At 42.3% G+C, this 25,534-nt stretch overlaps 1 protein-coding gene across 3 annotated transcripts in view; it reads right to left on the bottom strand.

Annotated features, from left to right (window-relative positions):
- The window catches only part of LOC112248584 (kinesin-like protein KIF2A), a 33,406-nt gene extending 11,983 nt beyond the window's left edge, over nucleotides 1–21,423 (bottom strand). The window contains exons 1-14 of one of the 3 annotated variants that reach the window (XM_024417730.2): nucleotides 21,194–21,423; nucleotides 9,355–9,449; nucleotides 8,377–8,499; nucleotides 7,994–8,048; nucleotides 7,768–7,884; nucleotides 2,710–2,810; nucleotides 2,413–2,508; nucleotides 2,272–2,326; nucleotides 1,926–2,088; nucleotides 1,581–1,671; nucleotides 1,302–1,365; nucleotides 1,116–1,207; nucleotides 552–694; nucleotides 214–418 (exon numbers count right to left, since the gene is read on the bottom strand). In XM_024417730.2, the coding sequence (XP_024273498.1) occupies nucleotides 214–418; nucleotides 552–694; nucleotides 1,116–1,207; nucleotides 1,302–1,365; nucleotides 1,581–1,671; nucleotides 1,926–2,088; nucleotides 2,272–2,326; nucleotides 2,413–2,508; nucleotides 2,710–2,810; nucleotides 7,768–7,884; nucleotides 7,994–8,048; nucleotides 8,377–8,499; nucleotides 9,355–9,449; nucleotides 21,194–21,254 (1,461 nt within the window). In that variant the 5' untranslated portion in view covers nucleotides 21,255–21,423. The remainder of the gene's footprint in view (nucleotides 1–213; nucleotides 419–551; nucleotides 695–1,115; nucleotides 1,208–1,301; nucleotides 1,366–1,580; nucleotides 1,672–1,925; nucleotides 2,089–2,271; nucleotides 2,327–2,412; nucleotides 2,509–2,709; nucleotides 2,811–7,767; nucleotides 7,885–7,993; nucleotides 8,049–8,376; nucleotides 8,500–9,354; nucleotides 9,450–21,193) is intronic. The other 2 variants (XM_024417731.2, XM_024417733.2) reach the window with 2 other exon arrangements.
- Nucleotides 21,424–25,534: the final 4,111 nt, after the last annotated feature.

Here is a 25,534-nt window from a genome sequence, read left to right on the forward strand (position 1 = left end):
TTGAGTCATGTAAAGGTATGGGGAATGTTTTCCTGGCACACGTTAGGTCCCTTGATACGAATTGAGCAACATTTCCATGCCCTGAAGAATTCAGGTTGTTCTGGAGGCAAAGAGGGGTCCAAGCCATAACTAGATGGGTGTACCTGATAAACTGGTCAATTTGGGCTCTCTGTCAGATTCCTCTGCAGCTCCCGCTGACCTCTCCCTTCTAACCTTTAGTGCCAGCAGGCTCTTGTTGATCTCGGCTCCCTCCAGGCGTGTCTGGCGGTCAGCGCTGGACGTGTCGGCACCCCTCTCATTCCCCGCCAGGTCGATCAGGGAGAACTTGCCGTGCATTTTCCCCTTCCTCCTTAGAATGATCTGGAACACTGCATGGCTACGGGACGAGTGGGCGTTGGCCGAAGTCTGACCTGATGTTCTGAGAGAGACAGAAATGGAGAAGTACAGAGAAAGAGGGACAGAGACAGAGTTTAAATGTAATGCACAATAACATTTTAAAGATCAATGTTTATGTCATCACTTAGGGAAACTCTGGGATGTTGCACAAATACCTGCAGCTGTTGCCCACTTCTATGAGTTTGAGGACGTCCTCTGTGCATTTGACGTCTCTCTCATGCAGCCCCACCACCTGCACCTGCTGCTTCCCATCCTCCAACACCCGGAGCTTAGCCTTACCGTTCAGCAGGTCAAACACCTATAGGACCGGACCAAACCATAACCACAGACTCATCATCTTCTAATACACTCAGCTTGGCTTTATGGTTCAACAGGTCAAAGACCTACACAACACAAGCACAACCCCACATTTTCAGGTCAACAGACCACAACCACACACAGGTGAACAAATGACAACCATCCTCCAACACCTGAAACTACACACGTTTAATACAACCATCAGATCAAATAACTACACAACCACAATACAGCCACAGTCAGGTCAAACACCTATAAGACCACAACACAACCACACACGGTCAACTTAACACAAAACTAGTTTGTCACTCTGTCGACATAACCACCCACTGGATCAATACACATACCTTCCCATTACAGCCCGGGTCAAACACCTACAACCACAAGTTGATGCTCAATAAACAAGTCATTAAATCACTTGCCTTTCCACTGTAGATTTCAAAGAAAGTTGCGTACACCTGAAGTTCTAACTTCCTGTAGCAGGGCTTCTTCAACATGACAAACACATCCCGAGCTGAATGGGGAAATATAAAGAGTTTTACCATTTTAATAGGATCTGAGCAGTACACCACCAAACCTCATAATAGTCCACACTAAGAATCACTTGCCTGCTAATGCGTAAATTCCTTTAGAACAATCCTGGTTCTTTCCAGAAAAATCTCCACCCATAGTCTGAAAAACAAAGTGCTCAATATTCACAGTTCTGCTTGTGGGTTGAAAGATGAATAAAAAAAATATCTAGGCCTTTAAGAAATGGAAATGCAACAACGCTTGTACACACTTAACTTGGATGTCGCTGATGTATGTTATTGTTAATTGAGTGCTGAAATAACTGGCACGAATCAGCATGAGGAGGCTGGTGTGTGTGGTGTGTGTGTCTGGCTCACATGTGTTTTGCCACTACCAGTCTGTCCATAGGCGAAGCACGTGGCCATGCCCCTCTCAAAGATAGTCTCCACCAGGGGCCTGGCAGTAAACCTGTAAAGGAAACACACACACACACATCCAAGCATCAGTGTATGTGTGTAAACACACTGTCTAGCAAAACACACACTTGAACACATTCCATCAAAAACACCCTAACAAACACACGCCATCAAAATAGTTTCCACACACACACACTAATTCAAAGCAAGCAGTCCTCCTGGACTGAATTCCAGTAAAAACATACATTACCACAAGTCAAACAAAACAGCTGTTTTACTGCAACAACCGCCCGCTCTCTGTCTGACCTGTAAACCATTTCATTGGTGGTGCTGTCATCGAAAGCATAGTCAAAGCGGAAGGTCTGGTTCTCCAGGTAGCGTGTCAGGTCCACCTTCTGCTTGGGCTCATGGACCATCACCACATCCTTACTGGGGATGGTGATCACATCCAGGTCCCGTATGGTCAGCTCTGGAACACACACGGCCATGTTAACGAAAGGATACAAAGAAGATAGTTTCCCTGAGCGCGGGCCATAAGGAAATACCTGAATATGACAGATTCGGACCGTCCAAAGGCTCATTGTAGGGAAACTCATGATCCGTTCCTCATCTATGATTGAAGGCTCTGTTTGATGAAGGTAGTCCTCCTTACCTTTCTTGTTGAGTGGACGTTTCCTCACACAAACACATATTCTGTGCTCTTCAATCTGACAAAATAAAAACAAATCGATCAGGCCGTTGTGGGTTATCCTCTATTTGGACAGAGAGAGAGCAGAGTGTCATCGGTACCCACCAGGTCTGCGGTGGACAGCGGCCGGTAGTCCAGACTGGCACGGAAGTCTCTGATCATATACAGGATCTCATAGTTCGGGACGGTGGTGTCCACCTCCTGAGATGGAAAGAGTTAAGATACTGTTCAATGTATGCGTTCATTCATTTTTCAAGTAACCACAAAAGACAATGTTTTCAACAACTAACATGGCTATAGGTTAAATAAGTGAGCCAATTCTCTCATTTTATAAAATAAAAAAAGGTATTCGAGAAGATATGGAGGGAGGGGGTCAGAGGATAGAGGAGGATTCCCCTGTACCTGTGCTTTCTTCTCTCTCAGCTCCTGTTGTTGTATCCGTCGTCTCTCCCTCTTCTCCTGCAGTTTCTCCACTTCCTTCACACAGTTGGACTTCCTCCTCGCTGCCACAGAGGAACAGAAAACACAGGCAAAAGGAACATGAAAAGGCCGTCACAAATGCTGCCTTTCACAGAACATACACACCCTCAGCCTATCTGAAAGGGATCTCTTCCTCTCACCATCTTCTGGCGTTTCCCTTAACTCTAGGGCTGTTCAGACAGAGTGGTGTCTGGCTGGGGGACTGGGCCTAGCTAGCACCCAGGGGGACAGCAGCTCTACACACATGGCCTCCAGCTCTCACAAAGTCTGCATCTCTGAAGGGCTTTATGACAGATCCTGCAGCTCCCTGCTAACAATTCACATTACTATTACAGTAGTACAGGGCTCTTCTTGACTGACAGACCACTGATACAACAACAGTCAAATCGCTGCTTCTTGACTGGGGAAAGCTGAGACATGAGTACATAGGGGACTTTCATTCTAGGTTCCTCAAAAGTTCAACAAATCCCCCCCTCACATTAGTTTGACTCTGAAACGCACAGAAACACCCAATATGATTATTAGAACATAGAAACCCAATTCATCACTTGAACACCCACATCGGATTAAGAAAAGAGGACAGTATAAAATGAGGGTCAGTAATCCCTTCTGATTCCACCAGACCCAAAGATATCCGGCTGAGCACCACTGCAACAATTCCTCCAGCATACAGCCCATCCGAACGCCTGCAGGCTTGTCATTCAAAGCAGAGAGCAAAGATTAATAATCTGCAGTAATCTGGGGGAGCAGGGCCAGGTCAGAGACAGGCTAGGCAGGCCGGCGGGAACAGGATTGAGAGAGCGCTACGAGATTGTCTCTGATTCCACTGGTGGTGGCAGATAACCACACAAAAGGGGGAGTGGAAGGAAATTAAAAATACAATTGTTTCTGCTAGGACCTACTGAGGGAAAACTGCAGTGTCAAAGGCTACTGTGTGTGTGTTCGTGTGCAGTGTATTCGGAAGGTATTCAGACCCCTTGACTTTTCCCACATTTTGTTACAGCCTTATTCTAAAATGGATTAAATCGTTTTTTCTCCCTCATCAATCTACACACAAAAGCCCATAATGACGAAGCAAAAAGAGGGTTTTAGAACAATTTGCAAAAGTTTTCAGACTCTTTGCTATGAGACTTGAAATTGAGCTCAGGTACATCCTGTTTCCATTGATCATCATTGAGATGTTTCTACAACTTGATTGGAGTCCACCTGTGGTAACTTCAATTGATTGGACATGATTTGGAAAGGCACACACCTGTCTATATAAAAAGGTCCCACCCATTGACAGTGCATGTTAGAGCAAAAACCAAGCCATGAGGTCGAAGGAATTGTCCGTAGAGCTCCAAGAAAGGATTGTATCGATATTCAATAATTGTTTTATTTCACCTTTATTTAACCAGGTAGGCAAGTTGAGAACAAGCTCTCATTTACAATTGCGACCTGACAAAGTAAAAACAGTTGATTTTTTGCAAATGTATTAAAAATAAAAAGCTGAAATATCACATTTACATAAGTATCCAAACGCTTTATAAAGTACTTTGTAGAAGCACCTTTGGCAGTGATTACAGCCTCGAGTCTTCTTGGGTATGATGCTATAAGCTTGGCACACCTGTATTTGTAGAGTTTCTCCCATTCTTCTCTGCAGATCTTCTCAAGCGCTGTCAGGTTGGATGGGGAGCGTTGGTACACAGCTATTTTCAGGTCTCTCAAGAGGGTCTGGTGGATCGGGTTCAAGTCCGGGCCACTCAAGGACATTCAGAGACTTGTCCCGAAGCCACTCCTTCGTTGTCTTGGCTGTGTGCTGGGGGTCAATGTCCTGTTAGAATGTGAACCTTTGCCCCAGTTGGAGGTCCTGAGCGCTCTGAAGCAGGTCTTCATCAAGGATCTCTGTTCATCTTTCCCTCGATCCTGACGAGTCTCCCAGTCGCTGCCGCTGAAAAACAACCCCACAACATTTTGCTGCCACCACCATGCTTCACCGTAGGGTTGGTGCCATGTTTCCTCCAGACGTGACTCTTGGCATTCAGGCTAAAGACTTCAATCGTGGTTCCATCAGACCAGAGAATCTTGTTTCTCATAAACAATCTTTAAATGCCTTTTGGCAAACTCAAAACGGCAAACTCATGTGCCTTTTACTGAGGAGCAGCTTCCGTCTGGCCACACTACCCTAAAGGCCTTTTTGGTGGAGCGCTGCATAGATGGTTGTCCTTCTGTAAGGTTCTCCCATCTCCACAGAGGAACTCTGGAGCTCCTTCAGAGTTACCATCAGGTTCTTGGTCACGTCCCTGACCAAGTCCCTTCTCCCCTGATTGCTCAGTTTGGCCGGGCAGCCAGCTCTAAGAAGAGTTTTGGTGGTTCTAAATTTCTTCCATTTAAGAATGATGGGAGGCCACTGTGTTCTTGGAGACCTTTAAATGGGGATCTTACATTTTTTCATACCCTTCCCCAGATCTGTGCCTCGGCACAATCCTGTCTCGGGCCTCTACAGACAATTCCTTCGACCTCATGGCTTGGTTTTTGCTCTGACATGCACTGTCAACAGGGGGACCTTATATTGACAGGTGTGTGCCTTTCCAAATCATGTCCATTCAATTGAATTTACCACAGGTGTAATCCAATTGTAGAAAGTTGTAGAAACATCTCAAGGATGATCAATGGAACAGGATGTACCTGAGCTCAATTTTGAGTCTCATAGCAAAGGCTCTGAATTATTTGTAATACATTTTCAAAAAATGTAACAAACTGTTTTTGATTTGTAATTATGGGGTATTGTGTGTAGATTGATGAGGAAAAATATGTATTTAATCCATTTTAGAATACGGCTGTAACGTAACAAAATGTGGAAAAGGACAAGGGGTCTGAATACTTTCCCAATGCACTGTATGTACAGTACCAGTCAAACGTTTGGACACACCTACCCATTCAAGGGTTTGTCTATATTTTTTACTATTTTCTACATTGTAGAATAATAGTGAAGACATCAAAACTAGAATGCCAAGAGTGTGCAAAGCTGTCAAGGCAAAGCGTGGCTACTTTGAAGAATATCAAATATATTTAGATTTGTTTAACACTCTTTTGGATACTACATGATTCCATATGTGTTATTTCATAGTTTGATGTCTTCACTTTTATTCTACAATGTAGAAAAGAGTAAATAATAAAGAAAAACCTTTGAATGACTAGGTGTCCAAACCTTTGACTGGTACTGTACGTACAATGCCTTCAGAGAGTACACACCCCTTCGCTTTTCCCACATTTTGTTGTGTTAAAGAATGAATTTTAAATTGTTTAATTTAAATGTGTCAATGGCCTACACACAAAACCCCATAATGGCCGTGTTTATATATTTAAAAAATATTTAGAAAATAAATGTTAAAAATTAGTTAATTAATTAAAAGCCAAAATGTCTTAAGTCATTAAGTATTCAACCCCTTTGTTATGGCAAGCCTAAATAAGCTCAGGAGTAAAAATGTGCTTAACAAGTCACATGGACTCACTCTGTGTGCAACAATAGTTCGACATGATTTTTGAAGGACTACCGCATCGTTGTACCCCACACATACAGATAATTTTAAGGTCCCTCAGTCGAGCAGTGAATTTCAAACACAGATTCAACCAAAGGCCAGGGAGGTTTCCGATGCCTCGCAAAGGGGCACCTATTGGTAGATGAGGCCAAAGGTGACTTTAAGACAACTACAGTTTAAAGGCTGTGATAGTTTTCTCCTGAGGATGGATCAACAACATTGTAGTTACTCTACAATACTAAAATCAAGTGAAAAGGAAGAATTCAAAAAATATTCAAAAAATGCACACAAAAAACAAATGTGTCAAAGAATGTAGCTTTATATCCTGAATACAACGCATTATGTTTGGTGCAAACCCAACACATCACTGATTACCACTCTCGTTATTGGGTATGCTTATCATAGGCAAAGACTAGGGTTTTTTAGGATAAAAAGGGAATAGAGCTAAGCACAGGCAAAAGCCTAGATAAAAACCTGGTGTTCAGACTGCCTGCCAACAGACACTGGAGACAAATCCAGCCTTCAGCAGGACAGTAACCTAAAACACTAGGCCAAATATACACTGGAGTTGCTTACCAAAACGTCATAGAATGTTCCTGAGTGGCCTAGTTATAGTGATTCTAACATGTATTGCCTCAGGGGTGTGAATAAATTAGATATCTGTATTTAATTTTCAATACATTTGCAAACATTTCTAAAAACATGTTTTCTCCTTGCCATTAGTGAGTACTGTGTGTCTAGATGGGTGAGAAAAAAAATATTGAATTACATTTTTACTTCAGGCTGTAACAACAAAATGTGAAATAAATCCTTTCTGAAGGCACTGTATGTATCAGTGGAGGCTGCTGAGGGGAGGACGACTCATAATTATGGCTGGAACAAAGCAAATGGAATGGCAACAAACCATGTATGTGATACCATTCCACTCCAGCCATTACCACAACCCCATATGTGTGTGTGAGAGAGAGAGAGACTCAGTGGAATTTAAAAGGGGACCATAGCAGCGCTATAATCAGTGTTTTCTGCTGTAAATCCAGAAAGCCTGTCTGCTGGCTGAATTACATTTATACTTTCCTATTACTGCTTTGAATATAGCGGAAGCCTTTAAGGTGAGTAATAATCACAAACTACAGGTTCTTCAGAGGCAAGCGGAAGGGTTCCACGACAACATAAACCATTGGGGTTGGGAGAGTTGATACATACAAAGCTGTCCAAATTCCTTTCTTGTTGGATGATGCATTGACGCTTCTGTGATACACATATGATCGACAAAACTTAGAAATTCAGGAACATCAAGTCTTTTGGTAAAATTCTATAACATACACAGACGACACATGAAATAACAAAAAAAGTCCCAGTGCTTGTTTAAGAGGGTGAAAACGAAAGAACATTCCGTTTTTGCAAAGACTAAATAACTCAAAATGTAAATCCTCCATAAATGGATGTAGGTAGTTCCTACCGTTGGCTAACTGTTGGGCTGTCTGGGCCTGGGTGGGCTGGGCTGGCTGCTGGACGGGGGGAGGGGGAGCAGGCTCTAGTTGCTGGGGCTGAGCTGGTCTGGCCCTGGTCGACACCACTGTGGAACCCAGCACAACAACAGAGGTCAGAGGTTAGAGTTATATTATACACATCAAACATGGCACCCAAGACAAATAAAATAAACTGTCAAGGGTCACTCAGAACACCTCTGTTATCCCTGGACGGAGTGTCATTCTTAGTGGGTGCTATTGTTCGTCGGTTCTGCAAAAGAAAAAAGATGGAGGTAAGATAAACACTTAGACAAAAATAATTGAAGTACATGAGGATTAAACAGTAGTCATGGCATACGAGAGATTTCACCGAGCTTGCTAGAACACAAGCCTGAAGATATGAACACTTCTAACTCGCATGACTGCAAAATAAGGGTTATAAAAATGGACAAATACTGAGAATCAGATAACTTCTTATTACTGGAGCGTCCATTATTCTGCCACTGAGGACACTCACTGCACAAGCAGACTTCACCCTGCGGTGGTTATACTAGCAGTCCATAACAGAAAACAAAAAAACAAAACAAAACTGAGCTCACCTTGGGAATCTTGTTGACCTTCACAGAGGTCGGCGTTGGTGGAGGCGGGGTCTCTGGGCTGGGGGCAGTCTCCTCTTCTGGGGCCACGTCTGGGTTTAGTGCAAATATACTCTCCAAGTCAATCTGGACAGAGAGAAGAGTGTGTTACTGTAATTGTAGATAACTGATACAGTCGTTTCTCAACATTTCCACTAGTCTGTTCTCTTTACCCTTCTGGTGTGTGTGCGTGTATGTCTGTGTGGTGTGGCAATGAAAGTGTGGACTGTCAATGTACATCTGTCTCCTAATGGTCATTGCCACACCTTCTAACAGAAAATTGTACCAATGTCACTGGAACTTCCTGCGGAGTCCACCACCAGTTGGTTTCACCCTTTTTAATTATCCTTCGAGCCATATTCTTCAATGTCAATATTCAGCAGGAGAATTAACACAATATACTTTACATATCATACCACGGCACTGCTTGGCTGAAAGGACAATCTAGAGTATGCATTGTTTCTCTGTAATGCACGGAAATAACCAACAGCTATGAAGTTCATTCTTATACTCTCTGTTTGAGCTGCTTTTGAAAGCAAAAGTCAAACTGAAAGCATTACAGGCATTGTTTAATTCAATTTTTCATAATAGCAAGTTAGGAGGACTGATGGTTTGGTTAGCTGAGCTAGAAAGTGAAGAATGTGCCCATGTTACAGTGTATAGAGGGCAGAGAGGCACATCTGTGTAGCTCAGAGGAGCAGAGCAGTAAGACAAGAAACATCTGTATTCAACAGCAAAGCTCAGGAAATAAGACTGCTGTAAGGATTTCTGAACTCATGTATATTCAGGGAAGAGAGTGATGTCTGGCGGAACTGTAGAACATGCAGGAAGACTGATCTCCAAAGCTCTACAATGTCTTCAGATGCATTATTCATAGAGCTCAATGCCTAAGAGCTGAGTGGATGCCAGCTGAGGTGAGAGGCCCTAGCTAGGCTTCTTTACCTCTTTCCCTTTTGTGTCTCCATTTTCTATCCACTCCACGGTGACGCTCTCATTGTCTTCATTCAACGATGTGACCATGGCTTGGTGTATTCGTCCTGTAACAGAAAGCACGTGTGGTTGGTCATTATCTAAGGTAATTTCCACATAAAATGATCCATGAGCACCAACATCTGAGGTTCATAGGTGCATGTCAAATTGGGTGTCTATTTTTCAGAAATTAAAGTTATATATACATTTTTCAACCCTTTTCCATCATAAAAAATTGAAATAAACAAAGGCTTTGATTTCTGGTCAAACAGATACCAGAAAAGTCTTAAAAGTTATTAGAAATACATCAACACACAATGTTGAAGACGCCTGCCAACTAATATCAACACTCATATTTTGTTTTCAGTAATTTTAATAAACATTGCCCTGTGCTTTGAAATTCTTTTGAAATTCCTAAAACGTCTTTGGGCTAGGGGGCAGTATTTTGACAAGCGTTTTGACAACAAACGTGCCCAAAGTAAACTGCCTGTTACTCAGGCCCAGATGCTAGGATATGCATATAATAGTAGATTTGGATAGAAAACACTCTGAAGTTTCTAAAACTGTTAGAATAATGTCCGTGAGTATAGCAGAACTGATATCGCAGGCGACAACCCAAGGAAAATCCATCCAGGAAATGGGATTGTTTTTATGAGAGTGGTTTTCTATTGAAAGCCTATTGACTATATAGGGGTTTAGCCCAGATTGCAGTTCATATGGCTTCCACTAGATGTCAACAGTCTTTAGACATGGTTTCAGGCTTGTTTTTTGAAAAACAACGAAGAATAAGGCCTTTTGGTAAGTGGTCTATGAAATCATGCAGTATTGGTTTGCGCGCGTGACTGTGCGCGCTCTTCGTTCTTTTTCCTTTCTATTGAATACGCTATTGTCCTGTTGAAATATTATCAATTATTTAGATAATTGACAACCTGAGGATGAATTATAAACACCGTTTGACAAACTTTACCGGAAATATTAGGATGTATTCGTCTGCATGTTTTGACCGCCTTTAAGCCAGTGGATTACTGAACAAAACGCACCAACAAAACTGAGTTTTTGGGTTATAAGGAGGAACTTTATCGAACAAAACAACAATTTATTGTGTAGCTGGGACACTTTGGATTGCCAACAGAAGATCTTCAAAGGTAAGCTATTTATTTTTTCGCTATTTCTGACTTTCGTGATGCCTCTGCTTGGTTGGAAAATGTTTGTATGCTTCTGTAAGCGGGGCGCGGTCCTCAGATAATCGCATGGTATGCTTTCGCCAGTAAAGCCTTTTTGAAACCTGACAAAGCGGCTGGATTAACAAGAAGTTAATCTTTTAACCGATGAATAACTTGTTTTTTTATGAATGTTTATTACTACTACTACTACTACTACTACTACTACTACTACTACTACTACTTTTGTAATTTGAAATTGGCGCTCTACATTTTCACTGGATGTTGTCGAGGTGTGTCGCTAGTGGCACGCCTAGCCCAAGGTTAACAAAATCCCACATAGCTTTAAGATATTTTCTCATTTCTCTCCCTCGTGGAGGAAAATGAAAGTTCACAGAAGTAACAAGTTAACCTAATTAGTTTTTTTTACTGATATCAATTTTGTTTATGATTTATTAAGTGATTAAAACAAATGTCACTGAATTTACCTTACTGTTTTTACACTGTACTCAAACTTGTGAACCATAGACATCTATGATTGGTTCAGATTTGCTCTGGTCCAACCAAAACTGGTCTTGTTTAGGGGCAGAGGTCATTAAAAAAAATTGCCCGTGTGTAGAATAATACACAAATATGCAAAGAAGGATATTGCATATTTATATACGTGTACCTATTTAGGATACATCACCATGAAGAGAATGACAATCATATCCATAATTATGCATTTTTGTTTAGTACAGATCAGGGACCATGATGAAATCAGTCACCCTTTCCCTGTCCTCCCTCCCAGCTGCTGGTCTAAATACACACAACACAGGCAGCATGAGCTTAGCCTGCTCCATAATCACCAGCAAGCTTACTGCTCCCTCCACCATGTCTTTGTGAGGGCCTAACCCTGGTCCCTGACACAAACATTCCCTGCTCACTCTGTTCGGGACGACGACATGTTCCGGTATTTATTATTTAGAGCCCTGAGCTCTATGACACTAAGTCTTCTGACTGTTCTCTGGTGGGTTCTACCCGTGCAATGATTCTACTTCAGGACAAGCACAGTGTAGGCTAAATAAACGACTCAGTAAGAGAATAAGGAAACCCTTTGGCTGACTATCATTGCGAAGATTTGAGTTGACTCCTTCATATCAATGGCACACGAGACCCATAGGTAGTAAGTGTCAGTGATGTAAAACAGCCTACATCCCACTGGCTGAGAGGAGGCAAGTCAAATGTGGAACACGTGGTCAGATGCCCGCGTAATAAGACCGTAGGAAGTTATGCACGTCAGTTCACCATCATGTCTTGCCCTCCGCAACCGGATCCTGGACCATCTGACGGGACGCACCCAGGTGGTGAGGGTAGGCAACAGCACAATACGGAGGCATCTCAGGGGTGCGTGCTTAGTCCCCACCTGTACTTCCTGTTCACGTACAACTGCGTGGCCGCGCGAGACTCCTACACCATCATTAAGTTGACCGGCGACACGACGGTGGTAGGCCTGATCACCGACGACAATGAGACAGCCTATAGGGAGGAAGGAGACCTCTCCCTCAAAATCATCAAGACAAAGGAGCTGATCGTGGACTATAGGAAACGGAGGGCCGAGGGACTGTTGTGAATGGGGCTGTGGTGGAGCGTGTCGCGAGCTTCAAGTTCCTTGGAGTCACCATCACTAAGGACTAGAGGTTGACCGATTAATCGGAATGGCCGATTAATTAGGTATTCTTGGGCACCGATTTACGGATATATTTTTTTTTACACCTTTATTTAACTAGACAAGTCAGTTAAGAACACATTCTTATTTTCAATGATGGCCTAGGAACGATGGGTTAACTGCCTCGTTCAGGGGCAGAAAGACAGATTTTCACCTTGCAGCTCGGGGGATCCAATCTTGCAACCTTACAGTTAACTAGTCCAACGCAATAACGACCTGCCTCTCGTTGCACTCCACAAGGAGACTGCCTGTTAGGCAAATGCAGTAAGCCAAGGTAAGTTGCTAGCTAGCATTAAACTTACCTCATAAAAAACAATCATAATCACTAGTTAACCCCACATGGTTGATGATATTACTAGATATTATCTAGCGTGTCCTGTGTTGCATATAATCTGACTGAGCATACAAGCATACAAGTATCTGACTGAGCGGTGGGGTAGGGAGAAGCAGGCGCGCAAACATTCATTCAAACAGCATTTGTGCGTTTTGCCAGCAGCTCTTCGTTGTGCTTCAAGCATTGCACTGTTTATGACTTCAAACCTATCAACTCCCGAGATGAGGCTGGTGTGACCGAAGTGAAATGGCTGGCTAGTTAGCGCGCGCTAATAGCGTTTCAAACTTTACTCGCTCTGAGCCTTGGGGTGGTTGTTTCCCTTGCTCTGCATGGGTAACGCTGCTTCGATGTGGTGGCTGTTGTCGTTGTGTTGCTGATTCGAGCCCAGGGTGGAGCGAGGAGAGGGACGGAAGCTATACTGTTACACTGGCAATACTAAAGTGCCTATAAGAACATCCAATAGTCAAAGGTTAATGAAATACAAATGGTATAGAGGGAAATAGTCCTATAATATCTACAACCTAAAACTTCTTACCTGGGAATATTGAAGACTCATGTTAAAAGGAGCCACCAGCTTTCATATGTTCTCATGTTCTGAGCAAGGAACTGAAACGTTAGCTTTCTTACATGGCACATATTGCACTTTTACGTAACTTCTCCAACACTTTGTTTTTGCATTATTTAAACCAAATTGAACGTTTCTTTATTTATTTGAGGCTAAATTGAATTTATTGATGTATTATATTAAGTTTAAATAAGTGTTCATTCAGTATTGTTGTAATTGTCATTATTACAAATACATTTTTATTTTAAAATCGGCCGATTAATCGCTATCAGCTTTTTTGGCCCTCCAATAAATCGGTATCAGTATCGGCGTTGAAAAAAATCATAATCGGTCGACCTATACTAAAGGACCTATCATGGTCCATACACACCAAAACAGTTGTGAAGAGGGCACAATGCCTCTTTCCCCTCAATAGGCTGAAAATATTTGGTATGGGCCCTCAGCTCCTCAAAATGTTCTACAGCTGCACCATTGAGAGCATCTTAACTGGCTGCATCATTGCTTGATATGGCAACTGCCTGGCATCCGTCCGCGATGTGCTACAGAGGGTAGTGCGTACAACCCAGTACATCACTGGGGCTGGGCTCCCTGCCATCAAGGACCTCTACTTTGACGTCCAGGCTCCCGAGTGGCGCAGTGGTCTAAGGCAGTGCATCTCAGTGCTAGAGGAGTCACTACAGACCCTGGTTCGATCCCGGGCTGTATCACAACTGGCCGTGATCGGGAGTCCCATAGGCGGCACACAATTGACACATCGTCATCCAGGTTAGGGGAGGGTTTAGCCGGGGTAGGCCGTCATTGTAAAATAACAATTAGTTCTTAACTGACTTGCCTAGTTAAATAAAGGTTAAATAAATACCAGGTGGTGTCAGAGGAAGGCCCTCAACATTGTCAAAGACTACAGCCACCCAAGTCATAGACTGTTGTCTCTGCTACCGCACGGCAAAGGGTACTAGAGCGCCAAGTCTGGGACCAAAAGGCTCCTGAACAGCTTCTACCCTCAAGCCATAAGACTGCTGAACAGTTAATCAAGTGAAAACCTGGACTATTTGCATTGACCCCCTTTTATTTTTTGCACTGGTCTATGAATACTCACTGGACTCTACCCACACATACTACACTGACACTCCAACACACACACAAATGCATATTGATGCCACACATATAGACTTTCACAAACTACATACGCTGCTGCTACTCTGTTTATTATCTATCCCGATTGCCAGGTCACATTTGCCCCTAACTACATGTGCAAATTACCTCGTACCCGGACTCGGTACCGGTGCTCTTTGTACAGTGCTTTGGAAAAGTACTTGCTCTCTTCCTGATTTCTTATTCTTTTGCACATTTGTCACACTTAAATGTTTCAGATCACATTTTTGTATTACACAAAGATAACCCAAGTAAACACAAAATGCAGTTTAAGTGATCATTTTATTTATTAAGGGAAAAAAGCTATCCGAACCTTCATGGCCCTGTGTGACAATGTAATTGCCCCCCCCCCTTGTTAAATCATGAATTTACTGTGGTTAATCACAATTTTGGAAAGCTGAGTTCAATTTCACTAGCCACACCCAGGCCTGATTACTGCCAGACCTGTTGAATCAAGAAATCACTTAAATAGAACCTGTCTGACAAAGTGAAGTAGGCCAAAAGATCTCAAAAAGCAAGAAATTCAGGAACAGATGAGAAACAAAGTAATTGACATCTATCAGTCTGGAAATGGTTACAAAGCCATTTCTAAAGCTTTGGGACTCCAGTGAACCACAGTGAGAGCCTTTGTCCACAGTGGTGAACCACAGTGGTGAACCATCCCAGGAGTGGCCGGCCTACCAAAATTACCCCAAGAGCGCAGCGCAACTCATCCATGAGGTCACAAAAGAACCCACAACAGTGTTCATGACTCAACCATAATAAAGAGACTGGGCAAAAATGGCATCCATGGCAGAGTTCCCAGGCGAAAACCACTGCTGACCATGAACCAACTGATGGCTCGTCTCACATCTTGATGATCCCCAAGACTTTTGGGAAAATATTCTGTGGACTGACGAGACAAAAGTTGAACTTTTTGGAAGGTGTGCGTCTCGTTACATCTGGCGTAAAAGTAACACAGCATTTCAGAAAAAGAACATCATACCATCTGTCAAATATGGTGATGGTAGTGTGATGGTCTGGGGCTGCTTTAGGACCTAGACGACTTGCTGTGATTGATGGAAGCATGAATTCTGCTCTCTAACAAAAAATCCTGAAGGAGAATGTCCAGCCATCAGTTCGTGACCTCAAGCTGAACCGCACTTGGGTTCTGCAGCAGGACAATGATCCAAAACACACCAGCAAGTCCACCTCTGAACGGCTTAAAAAAAACTAAATGAAGGTTTTGGAGTGGCCTAGTCAAAGTCCGGACTTGAATCCGATTGAGATGCTGTGGCATGACCTTAAAAAAGCAGTTCATGCTCGAAAATCCTCCAATGGGGCTGAGTTAAAACAATTCTGCAAAGAAGAGTGGGCCAAAATTCCTCCACAGCGATGTGAAAGACTCATTGCCAGTTATCGCAAACACTTGATTGCAGTTGTTGCTGCCGAGGGTGGCACAACCAGTTATTAGGTTTAGGGGGCAATTACTTTTTCACATAGGGCCATGAAGGTTCGGATAGCTTTTATCCCGTAAATAAAATCAGCACAACTGCATGTTGTGTTTACTTGGGTTATCTTTGTGTAATAATTACATTTGTTTGATGATCTGAAACATTAACGTGTGACAAATGTGCAAAAAAATAAGAAATCAGGAAGGGGGCAAATACGTTTCCACAGCCTCGTTATTTTTATTCGTACTTTTTAACTAAGCATTTCACAGTAAAGTCCACACCTGTGTTATTCGGCGCATGTGACAAATAAAATGTGATATCTGCTCTAGACAAACATACTTCTGGTCAAGAGGGATTAGGTCCAACTTTACACACACCAATTGGTGTGTTTCTGTGTGGGCCTATGCACTACTACCTGAAGAAATACAACTTGCTGAAGTGGAATAGCCTGAATGCCATGGTGTAACTGTGTTACTTCTGTCCCTTTCCTTGTGCCAACCTGGGCTTGAACCAGGGACCCTCTGGACACATCAACCTGCCTCCCACGAAGCATCATTACCCATTTCTCCACAAAAGACACCCTTGCAGAGCAAGGTAAACAACTACTTCAAGGTCTCAGAGCGAGTGACGTCACTGATTGAAAAATTACGAGCGCACACCGCTAACTAGCTAGCCAATTCACACCGGTTACATTGACATGCAGTCTTGATTTTCTTAGCCCCTGTTAGTTAGTGTCTTGCTACATAGACTGTGTGTGTGAGATTCTGACAGCTGTGTCTCCAGAGATCTGTACGGTAGAGCTGGACCAGAGCCAGGTAGCAGGCTGTTAAATCCCATGGTGGATCATCAGGTTGGTTGCCAAGCTACCCTGGCAACAAAAGGCGAGACTGGACACCCGACCTCAGACAGACCGCGTTATATTAAGAGAAGGGACACATGAAAGGTGACAGAGCCCAGTTTTCAGGAGGATTTGACGAGGACACACACCGTAGGAACAGAAACCACCAACTCGCCCTGATTGAAGGGAGCATGGGCAACAGCCAGCAAGCATATCAAAAGTCTAGTAGTCACTAGTCACAGTGAAACAAGTCCACATTGACCAGACTACTAGTGGATATAGGCTGTCTTGCTGGGAGAACATACCAAAGATTTGAGTGACAAGAATTTGGCATGCTATAGGGTCGTTGCATTTGATTTCAAATCAGTTTTTGACCGCACCCCTTTTGATTTGAATGAAACTTTCTATACATATTTAGCCTGAAATTGACTTTTCAGACCTGAATGAGGGTATGAATACTTTTTGAAAGCACTGTATAGAATACATCCAGTTAATCATGTTCAGCTGTAGACATGTCAACAGACCGTTGAATGGTACCCTGTCCCTGTGCACTGACTGCAGTGCCATACTCTGGCTCTTAGTTCTATTCCAAAGGTCATTAACTGACAACACAGGGCTGAAGGATGTAAATTGCATCTGCTTGCTTTGTTGCAAGTTGCAACAGTACATTGGCTAAGTTTGCCTTGGGTCTCTACTCTACTTCAGCCATAAGGTCAACAGACACAGAAGAGCCTCCCAAGGCATGATGATGACAGAGACAAAACCCCAGGTAAGCTGCAAAGGGCACAGTGTCACATTCAGAAAGAACCTCAGTCACTGACTAGGGGGAACAAATCATAGGGGAACGGATTAGCCTAAATACTGTGGGGTGAAAATGTGACAAACACCCTACACCATGTTCGCCGCAAATGGAGCATGCGGTCCACCCTACACCACCAGCTCTAAGAACACACCTGGAAGCTGGTTGCATCATGCAGAGAGGCCAGTCTAACCTGTTACAGTGTAGTCTATGGACTCGCATATCCATATTTTCAGTTCTTTCAATTAGATACAGTACAATGCAGCTGGCTCTCGAACTTCGCCTCTCCCGAGTCCATAGGGGTGTTGCAGCGATAGGACGAGACTGTAACTAACAATTGGCTCTCACGAAATTGAGGTAAATGTGCAAAAGAATGTATGAAATATCCCTCCTGTTGACCAATCACAGACAAACAGACTTGGATTTCGGCTTGCCTCGATAAAAAATTATTTGTGCACGAAGAGCTGAAAAAACCCTTGCCGAACACCAGAACCAACAAAAACAAATATGCTAACTGTTCCAAACTGTTTCAGATGGGAAGCATGCAGGTGCCTTAAAGAGCAGAGATGAGACTGGCTGCATTGTTAACCATGTTTGGCCACTTTAGTGCTGAAACCTGGCTGAGTGGGTGTGTTGACACCACCCATATGTTTAAGGGGGGTTACACTGCTTAGCAGGAGGAACAAAGCCCTGAACACATTAGTTTCACTCCCATAACAAAGACTCTGTCAGAATCTGAAATCATGACATCAACGGGGAAGAATTCCACAATCTTTACTTTACTGACTGCTAGGTGCTAAGCATTCCCTTGTTCCAAAATGAGGAATCCATCTACTTTGAAAGACACTGAATGGGGATAATTTCATGCAGAAATGGGTACAAAAGAGTAGATAATCCATGATGAAGATTAAATATATCTTATCCCATTGAAAAATGGCCAAAGTTTTTCCTGTCCAGGCTGGGATTAAAATTAATGCTGGTGTCTGATACACCCTGCTCAGTTAAAATACTAGTAGACTGGACTGTAATGTAAACATCATTTAGGATGGCAAGAAGAGTGAAATTGATAGTCAGCTATCATTATGGCAGGCAAGCAGTTTTGTGGTTGAGTGTTTCATCGGAGCCTGTTTTCAGATACAGTCCCCTTTAAAATATCCGATCTCAGGCCTTTTTAAAGTGAACTCCGGGATAAAGAAAAGCGAAAGAATTCAACCTCTTTGTATTCACATTGCCCTTGCCTTTGAATGACTCAACTCTTTTGCCAGTTCACTTCACCTATTTTGTGGTCAGAGTCCTCTCTACATTCACATTGCTATCTTTAGAAAGGAACCAATATCTTTTTCCCAACATGCATTCCACACAATGCATTCCATCAGATCATGCTATCTAGATATACCTACTTACATTTTGGAAGCTAATAGATTGCATTTAGTTAAAAGATAATACGTAATAATTAGAATACGATAATATTAACATGTAAATATTATTGGTAACAGAATAAATAACAAAAGATTAAGGCAGATAAATAATAGAATTGTACACTCAATGTAGGCTACTGTCCCTTTAAGAGATAGAGCAAACCACAAAATCAATGCTATCTGGGATCCTTGGGACATCTAAAACCAAAATCCAAACCCCTACCCCAACCATTTAAAAATATCAACTTCAATGGGGTAACGTCAGAGTTGGGATGTCCCAAGCCGGATAGGAAGGACCTTGATTTTGTACTCTATGTTATGACAAAATATATCTACTCACACTATTCAAACCCAATGATCGAATAAATCGCGTATAAAGCTCTCTTAGCCCAAAGATCACATATTGCAAATAAATCATCTTTACATCGTGTCAGTACAAAACTCAACACATTTTGGAATTTCTGTGCATCCTTGACAATTAGTTTGGTCCCTTTTGGAGGGGTCTCAGTTCCTTTGGAGTGTTCACACTGCACAAACAATTAAGCGAACTGCACTGAGTTCACAAAAAATTGTCTGAAAGTGACCATGTGTGAACACACACTTAGAGCCCATCACTGCCCTGCTAATGGCAGGCCTAGTGATCGAGAGAGGAGTCCTCCTGGCATATTCCAGAGAGCTGCCTACAACAGATGGGGTGGTTGTTAATAGGTTGAATCGGGCTTCCCCAGCCGCCAACCCCCCACGACCACCACAGAGAGGGCAATCTGTACTCACCATGCCACATCATGCCTGCCTATGGTACGTATGCTAGGCTAGATAAGACTCACTTCCCATTCAGGCCGGGGGGGCTAGACCTAGCTATGATGCACTCAAGAATAATGCACACCATTATAGTTGAACACCAAAGTAAACCACAACTGTCTAATTCACAATAAACCGCAACCCTCTTTACCCAGAGTTTGTAGTAATTTGAAGGGATATGGTGGTTCCTGCATGTTGCTGTGCTACACCTCAGAACAGGAGGAGCCTCATGACTCTTTACTCGGTTTTGCCTGCCTGTAATCGCCACAGTACAATTGATGGTATGGAGATGCTAGAATGAAGCTGGCATTCAGACAGACAAATCAAAATAACAGACTCTTTCTCTCCCCTTCCCATGACATCTCAAGCTCATCTTGGTTTCACAGCAAACCTACTCCATGTTATAAGATCAAGTTGGTCTTAATATATAAAACAGCAAGTCTCCTTGTCCTCTGGATTTCACAGAAAAATAATGATTCCACCTGGCTGGTTGTCAATATGATCTTTTTACGACCATTGCTTGCCTACTAGCCTACTAGCTAACATTTATATACATGACATTGCTAGACAATCAATAGTACTTGCCCAACAATTAATTAAAATTATCGCCTTGTCAGACCATTAACTTACTATTTTCCAGGTGGCTGAACGGTGTTATTACTGTAGATAGAAAGCTAACAATATTGCTTGGCATAGCAAAGAATTTTCGACCAACCTTACGTACACATTGTTGGATTCCTTCATGGAGCAAAACATTGATTTAATTTAATAAATGTAACATTTTTTAAATTCAAAACGAACACCCTGCAACTAGACATGGACGTTTAGAAGACATTGGTTGTCTTCCAAGTCGGGTTAACGTTAGTATTGACAAGTTAAGGTTGGTCGAAAATGATCTGTGATAGCTAACAGTACACCAAACAGTACCTAACCTGTAACAGCTAAATGTGGAGCCTCACATTACGTTTGCACGTTAAAATCTGCTACCTAGACAAAAAACCCAGTTGATTACCGTTATACCCACCAATAGACCTATATGTAACTTAGCTAGTTATGCTAACTATGACACACGGATAGCGAATATTAGTATATATACAATAACTAGCCAGTCATGTACGTACATGCCAAGTAGTTAACTTAACTAACGTTAGCTACGTTAACTAGTAAAGTTCACCAGACTGGCGTTAAAATACCTAGCTACCGTAACCTTTAGTTACATCCGCGGCAGGGCCTTTAGCTAGCAACAAGCTGCTAACTTTAACTAATGTGGTAATTTAGACATAACTAACTATAGCAACCACATCGTTAACCAAGTTAGGCTGCTATAACAACACATGCTAGTTTAATTAATACGCATACAGATGAGCTAATAGGTTATTAATGTGCATTGGTTGTCTAGTAACGTTGGGTAGCTCGTGAGCTAACGTTAGTTAAAGTTAGGCTAGCTAAATTGACTAACGTTAGCTAGCTACTCAATAAAGCCACCCCAACTTTGCAGCTGCCTCAGTCTCGGCGTCTACGGTTGCTGTGTGTTCACCACAGCAACACAAAAGCTTCCCCAACAACTCCAAGTGAGCGAAATGTATCGAGACCTGAGAACTTACCATCGCTTCTCTTTATTTCAACATATACGCCAACGATGATCTTTCCAAAACTACCCGCCATTCTTCATCAGTGACGAGAATATTCAGAAAAATACAGCTAGTCTGTTTGTGTTTGAAATATCAAAAATTTTGACCGGGAGAGGAGGAAGCCGACAGCAGCAAGATAGGAAGTGATCAAACTGTGTAACTGCGCATGCTCAGAGGTGCCTTGTGTAAGGTGTTGACCAACTTCAGGTTTTCACCCATTCCAAATTCAAATTAGGCCTACTGTACAGGTGAATGGTGGCATACGATGAATCACCAACGATTATGGATATACTAACAAAATACATGTCTCTCCGCCCTAACGATGGGAGTCGTTGTACACAAAGCAACAAGTCAGGTTGTCTAGCTCCCGCCTATCCTTTATTTGGATTGGTGCATACATCTTAATATTGTTATCTATTTTTGAATATTCGACGAGGGTCGTTGACGTCAACCGCTTGTATTCAATGGAGAGAGACCCTATCCTACTAGCCGCATGTCATTAATGTGCATAGCCATATCCGATATAAAGAGTTTTTTCTCAAAGTTGCCGGGAATGCGCTTGTAAATTAAAGAGTGATTGTGATTTCTACATCAATTTTTGAACTTTTAAATTCATGATATATAGCCATTGATTCTTGAAGAATATTACTTACAAATGCCTCATGATCTTAGTTCAACTGTCTTACCCCATCAGAACCCAAAATATAAGCTTGTAAACAATGTCATTGTAAACAAACACTGTATGTCATGGTTAAAAATATCCTTTTGATATCATAGATTTTCAGTCCTTGGCGCATCCATTGCTCTGTCTTTGAATTTGAGTGTTTACATTTCTCCAGCCCCATCCCTCAGCTGTTTACCAAAAAAGTGGTGGGGTGTACGCTTTATTATTGTTTGAACAGCAGATTGCCCCTTTAAACAATCTGTGATGTTGTTGATGTTTGTTGAGCAACAAAATGTATCAATGGTGTTGACATACAGTGGCAAGAAAAAGTATGTGAACCCTTTGGAAATTCCTGCATTTCTGCATAAATTGATCATAAAATTTGATCTGATCATCTAGGTCACAACAATAGACAAACACTGTCTGCTTAAACTAATAACACACAAAAAATGTATATACGTTTTCATGTCTTTATTGAACACACTGTGTAAACAATCACAGTGCAGGGTGGGAAAAGGATGTGAACCCTTGGATTTAAAAACTGGTTGACCCTCCTTTGGCAGCAATAACCTCAACCAAAAGTTTTCTGTAGTTGCGGATCAGACCTGCACAATGATCAGAAGGAATTTTGGACCATTCCTCTTTACAAAACTTTTTTAGTTCAGCAATATTTTTGGGATGTCTGGTGTGAACTGCTCGCTTGAGGTCATGCCACAGCATCTCAATCGGGTTGAGGTCAGGATTCTGACTTGCTGCCCGTCTGAAGTTTGCAAAAGTGCACCTGGATGTTCTACAGCACTACTGGCAAAATATTCTGTGGACAGATGAAACTACAGTTGAGTTGTTTGGAAGGAACACACAACACTATCTGTGGAGAAAAAAATGCACAGCACAACAACATCAAAACCTCATCCCAACTGTAAAGTATGGTGGATGAAGCATCATGGTTTGGGGCTGCTTTGCTGTCTCAGCACCTGGACAGCTTGCGATCAGACAGAAAAACTAATTCCCAAGTTTATCAAGACATTTTGCAGGAGAATGTTAGGCTATCTGTCTGCCAATTGAAGCTCAACAGAAGTTGGGTGATGCAACAGGACAAACAACCCAAAACACAGAAGTAAATCAACAACAGAATGGCTTCAACAGAAGAAAATACGCCTTCTGGAGTGGCCCATGTTTTTTTTGGACAGCAGTGTCTTCTTCCGTGGTGTCCTTCCATGAACACCATTCTTGTTTTGTGTTTTACGTATCGTAGACTCGTCACCAGAGATGTTAGCATGTTCCAGAGATTTCTGCAAGTCTTTAGCTGACACTCTAGGATTCTTCTTAAGCATTCATTGAGCATTCTGCGCTGTGCTCTTGCAGTCATCTTTGCAGGACGCCACTCCTAGGGAGAGTAGCAACAGTGCTGAACTTTCCCCATTTATAGGCAATTGGTCTTACCATGGACTGATGAAAATCAAGGATTTTAGAGATACTTTTGTAACCCTTTCCATCTTTATGCAAGTTAACAATTCTTAAACTTACAGTGGGGCAACAAAGTATTTAGTCAGCCACCAATTGTGCAAGTTCTCCCACTTAAAAAGATGAGAGAGGCCTGTAATTTTCATCACAGGTACACTTCAACTATGATAGACAAAATGAAGAAAAAAAATCCAGAAAATCACATTGTAGGATTATGGTGGAAAATAAGTTGGTCACCTACAAACAAGCAAGATTTCTGGCTCTCACAGACCTGCAACTTCTTCAAGAGGCTCCTCTGTCCTCCACTCATTACCTGTAATAATGGCACCTGTTTGAACTTGATATCAGTATAAAAGACACATGTCCACAACCTCAAACAGTCACACTCCAAACTCCACTATGTCCAAGACCAAAGAGCTGTCAAAGGACTTTAAAAACAAAATTGTAGACCTGCACCAGGCTGGGAAGACTGAATCTGCAATAGGTAAGCAGCTTGGTTTGAAGAAATTAACTGTGGGAGCAATTATTAGGAAATGGAAGACATACAAGACCACTGATAATCTCCCTCGATCTGGGGCTCCACGCAAGATCTCACCCCGTGGGGTCAAAATTATCACAAGAACGGTGAGCAAAAATCCCAGAACCACACGGGGGGACCTAGTGAATGACCTACAGAGAGCTGGGACCAAAGTAACAAAGCCTACCATCAGTAACACACTACGCCGCCAGGGACTCAAATCCTGCAGTGCCAGATGTGTCCCCCTGCTTAAGCCAGTACATGTCCAGGCCCGTCTGAAGTTTGCTAGAGAGCATTTGGATGATCCAGAAGAAGATTGGGAGAATGTCATATGGTCAGATCAAACCAAAATATAACTTTTTGGTAAAAACTCAACTCGCGTTTGGAGGACAAAGAATGGACAAAGAATGCTGAGTTGCATCCAAAGAACACCATACCTACTGTGAAGCATGGGGGTGGAAACATCATGCTTTGGGGCTGTTTTTCTGCAAAGGGACCAGGACGACTGATCCGTGTAAAGGAAAGAATGAATGGGGCCATGTATCATGAGATTTTGAGTGAAAACCTCCTTCCATCAGCAAGGGCATTGAAGATAAAACGTGGCTGGGTCTTTCAGCATGACAATGATCCCAAACACAGGCAACGAAGGAGTGGCTTTGTAAGAAGCATTTCAAGGTCCTGGAGTGGCCTAGCCAGTCTCCAGATCTCAACCCCATAGAAAATCTTTGGAGGGAGTTGAAAGTCCGTGTTGCCCAGCAACAGCCCCAAAACATCACTGCTGTAGAGGAGATCTGCATAGAGGAATGGGCCAAAATACCAGCAACAGTGTGTGAAAACCTTGTGAAGACTTACAGAAAACGTTTGACCTATGTCATTGCCAACAAAGGGTATATAACAAAGTATTGAGATAAACTTTTGTTATTGACCAAATACTTATTTTCCACCATAATTTGCAAATAAATTCATTAAAAATCCTACAATGTGATTTTCTGGATTTTTTTTCTTCTCATTTTGTCATAGTCATAGTTGAAGTGTAGCTATGATGAAAATTACAGGCCTCTCTCATCTTTTTAAGTGGGAGAACTTGCACAATTGGTGGCTGACTAAATACTTTTTTGCCCCACTGTAGGTCTTCTGAGATCTCTTTTGTTCAAGGCATGGTTCACATCAGGCAATGATTCTTGTGAATAGCAAACTCAAATTTTGTGAGTGTTTATGGGGCAAGGCAGCGCTAACCAACATCTCCAATTTCGTCTCATTGATTGGACTCCAGGTTAGCTGACTCCTGACTCCAATTAGCTTTTGAATGCCATTAGCCTAGGGGTTCACTTACTTTTTCCAATCTACACTGTGAATGTTGAAATTATGTATTCCATATAGACAAGAAAAATAAAATAATTAGTGTGTTATTATTTAAGCACACTATGTTTGTCAATTGTTGTGACTTAGATGAAGATCAGCAATCCAGGTTATTCCAAAGGGTTCTTTTTCTTGCCACTGTACCTTTTAGAAGTCTTCTTTGTATAAATTCCAGTCAGAGGCAGCATCCCTTTTCATTTGTGCAGCATCTCCATTCAGAAGGGCTCCCAGTGGTAATTTGGAAGGGCAGCATCCCCGTTCGGGAGGACAACATTCCGATTTGGATGAGCAGCATTCCCATTCAGAAGGG

This window comes from Oncorhynchus tshawytscha, linkage group LG04, assembly GCF_018296145.1.
Source record: "Oncorhynchus tshawytscha isolate Ot180627B linkage group LG04, Otsh_v2.0, whole genome shotgun sequence".
Lineage (NCBI taxonomy): Eukaryota > Metazoa > Chordata > Actinopteri > Salmoniformes > Salmonidae > Oncorhynchus > Oncorhynchus tshawytscha.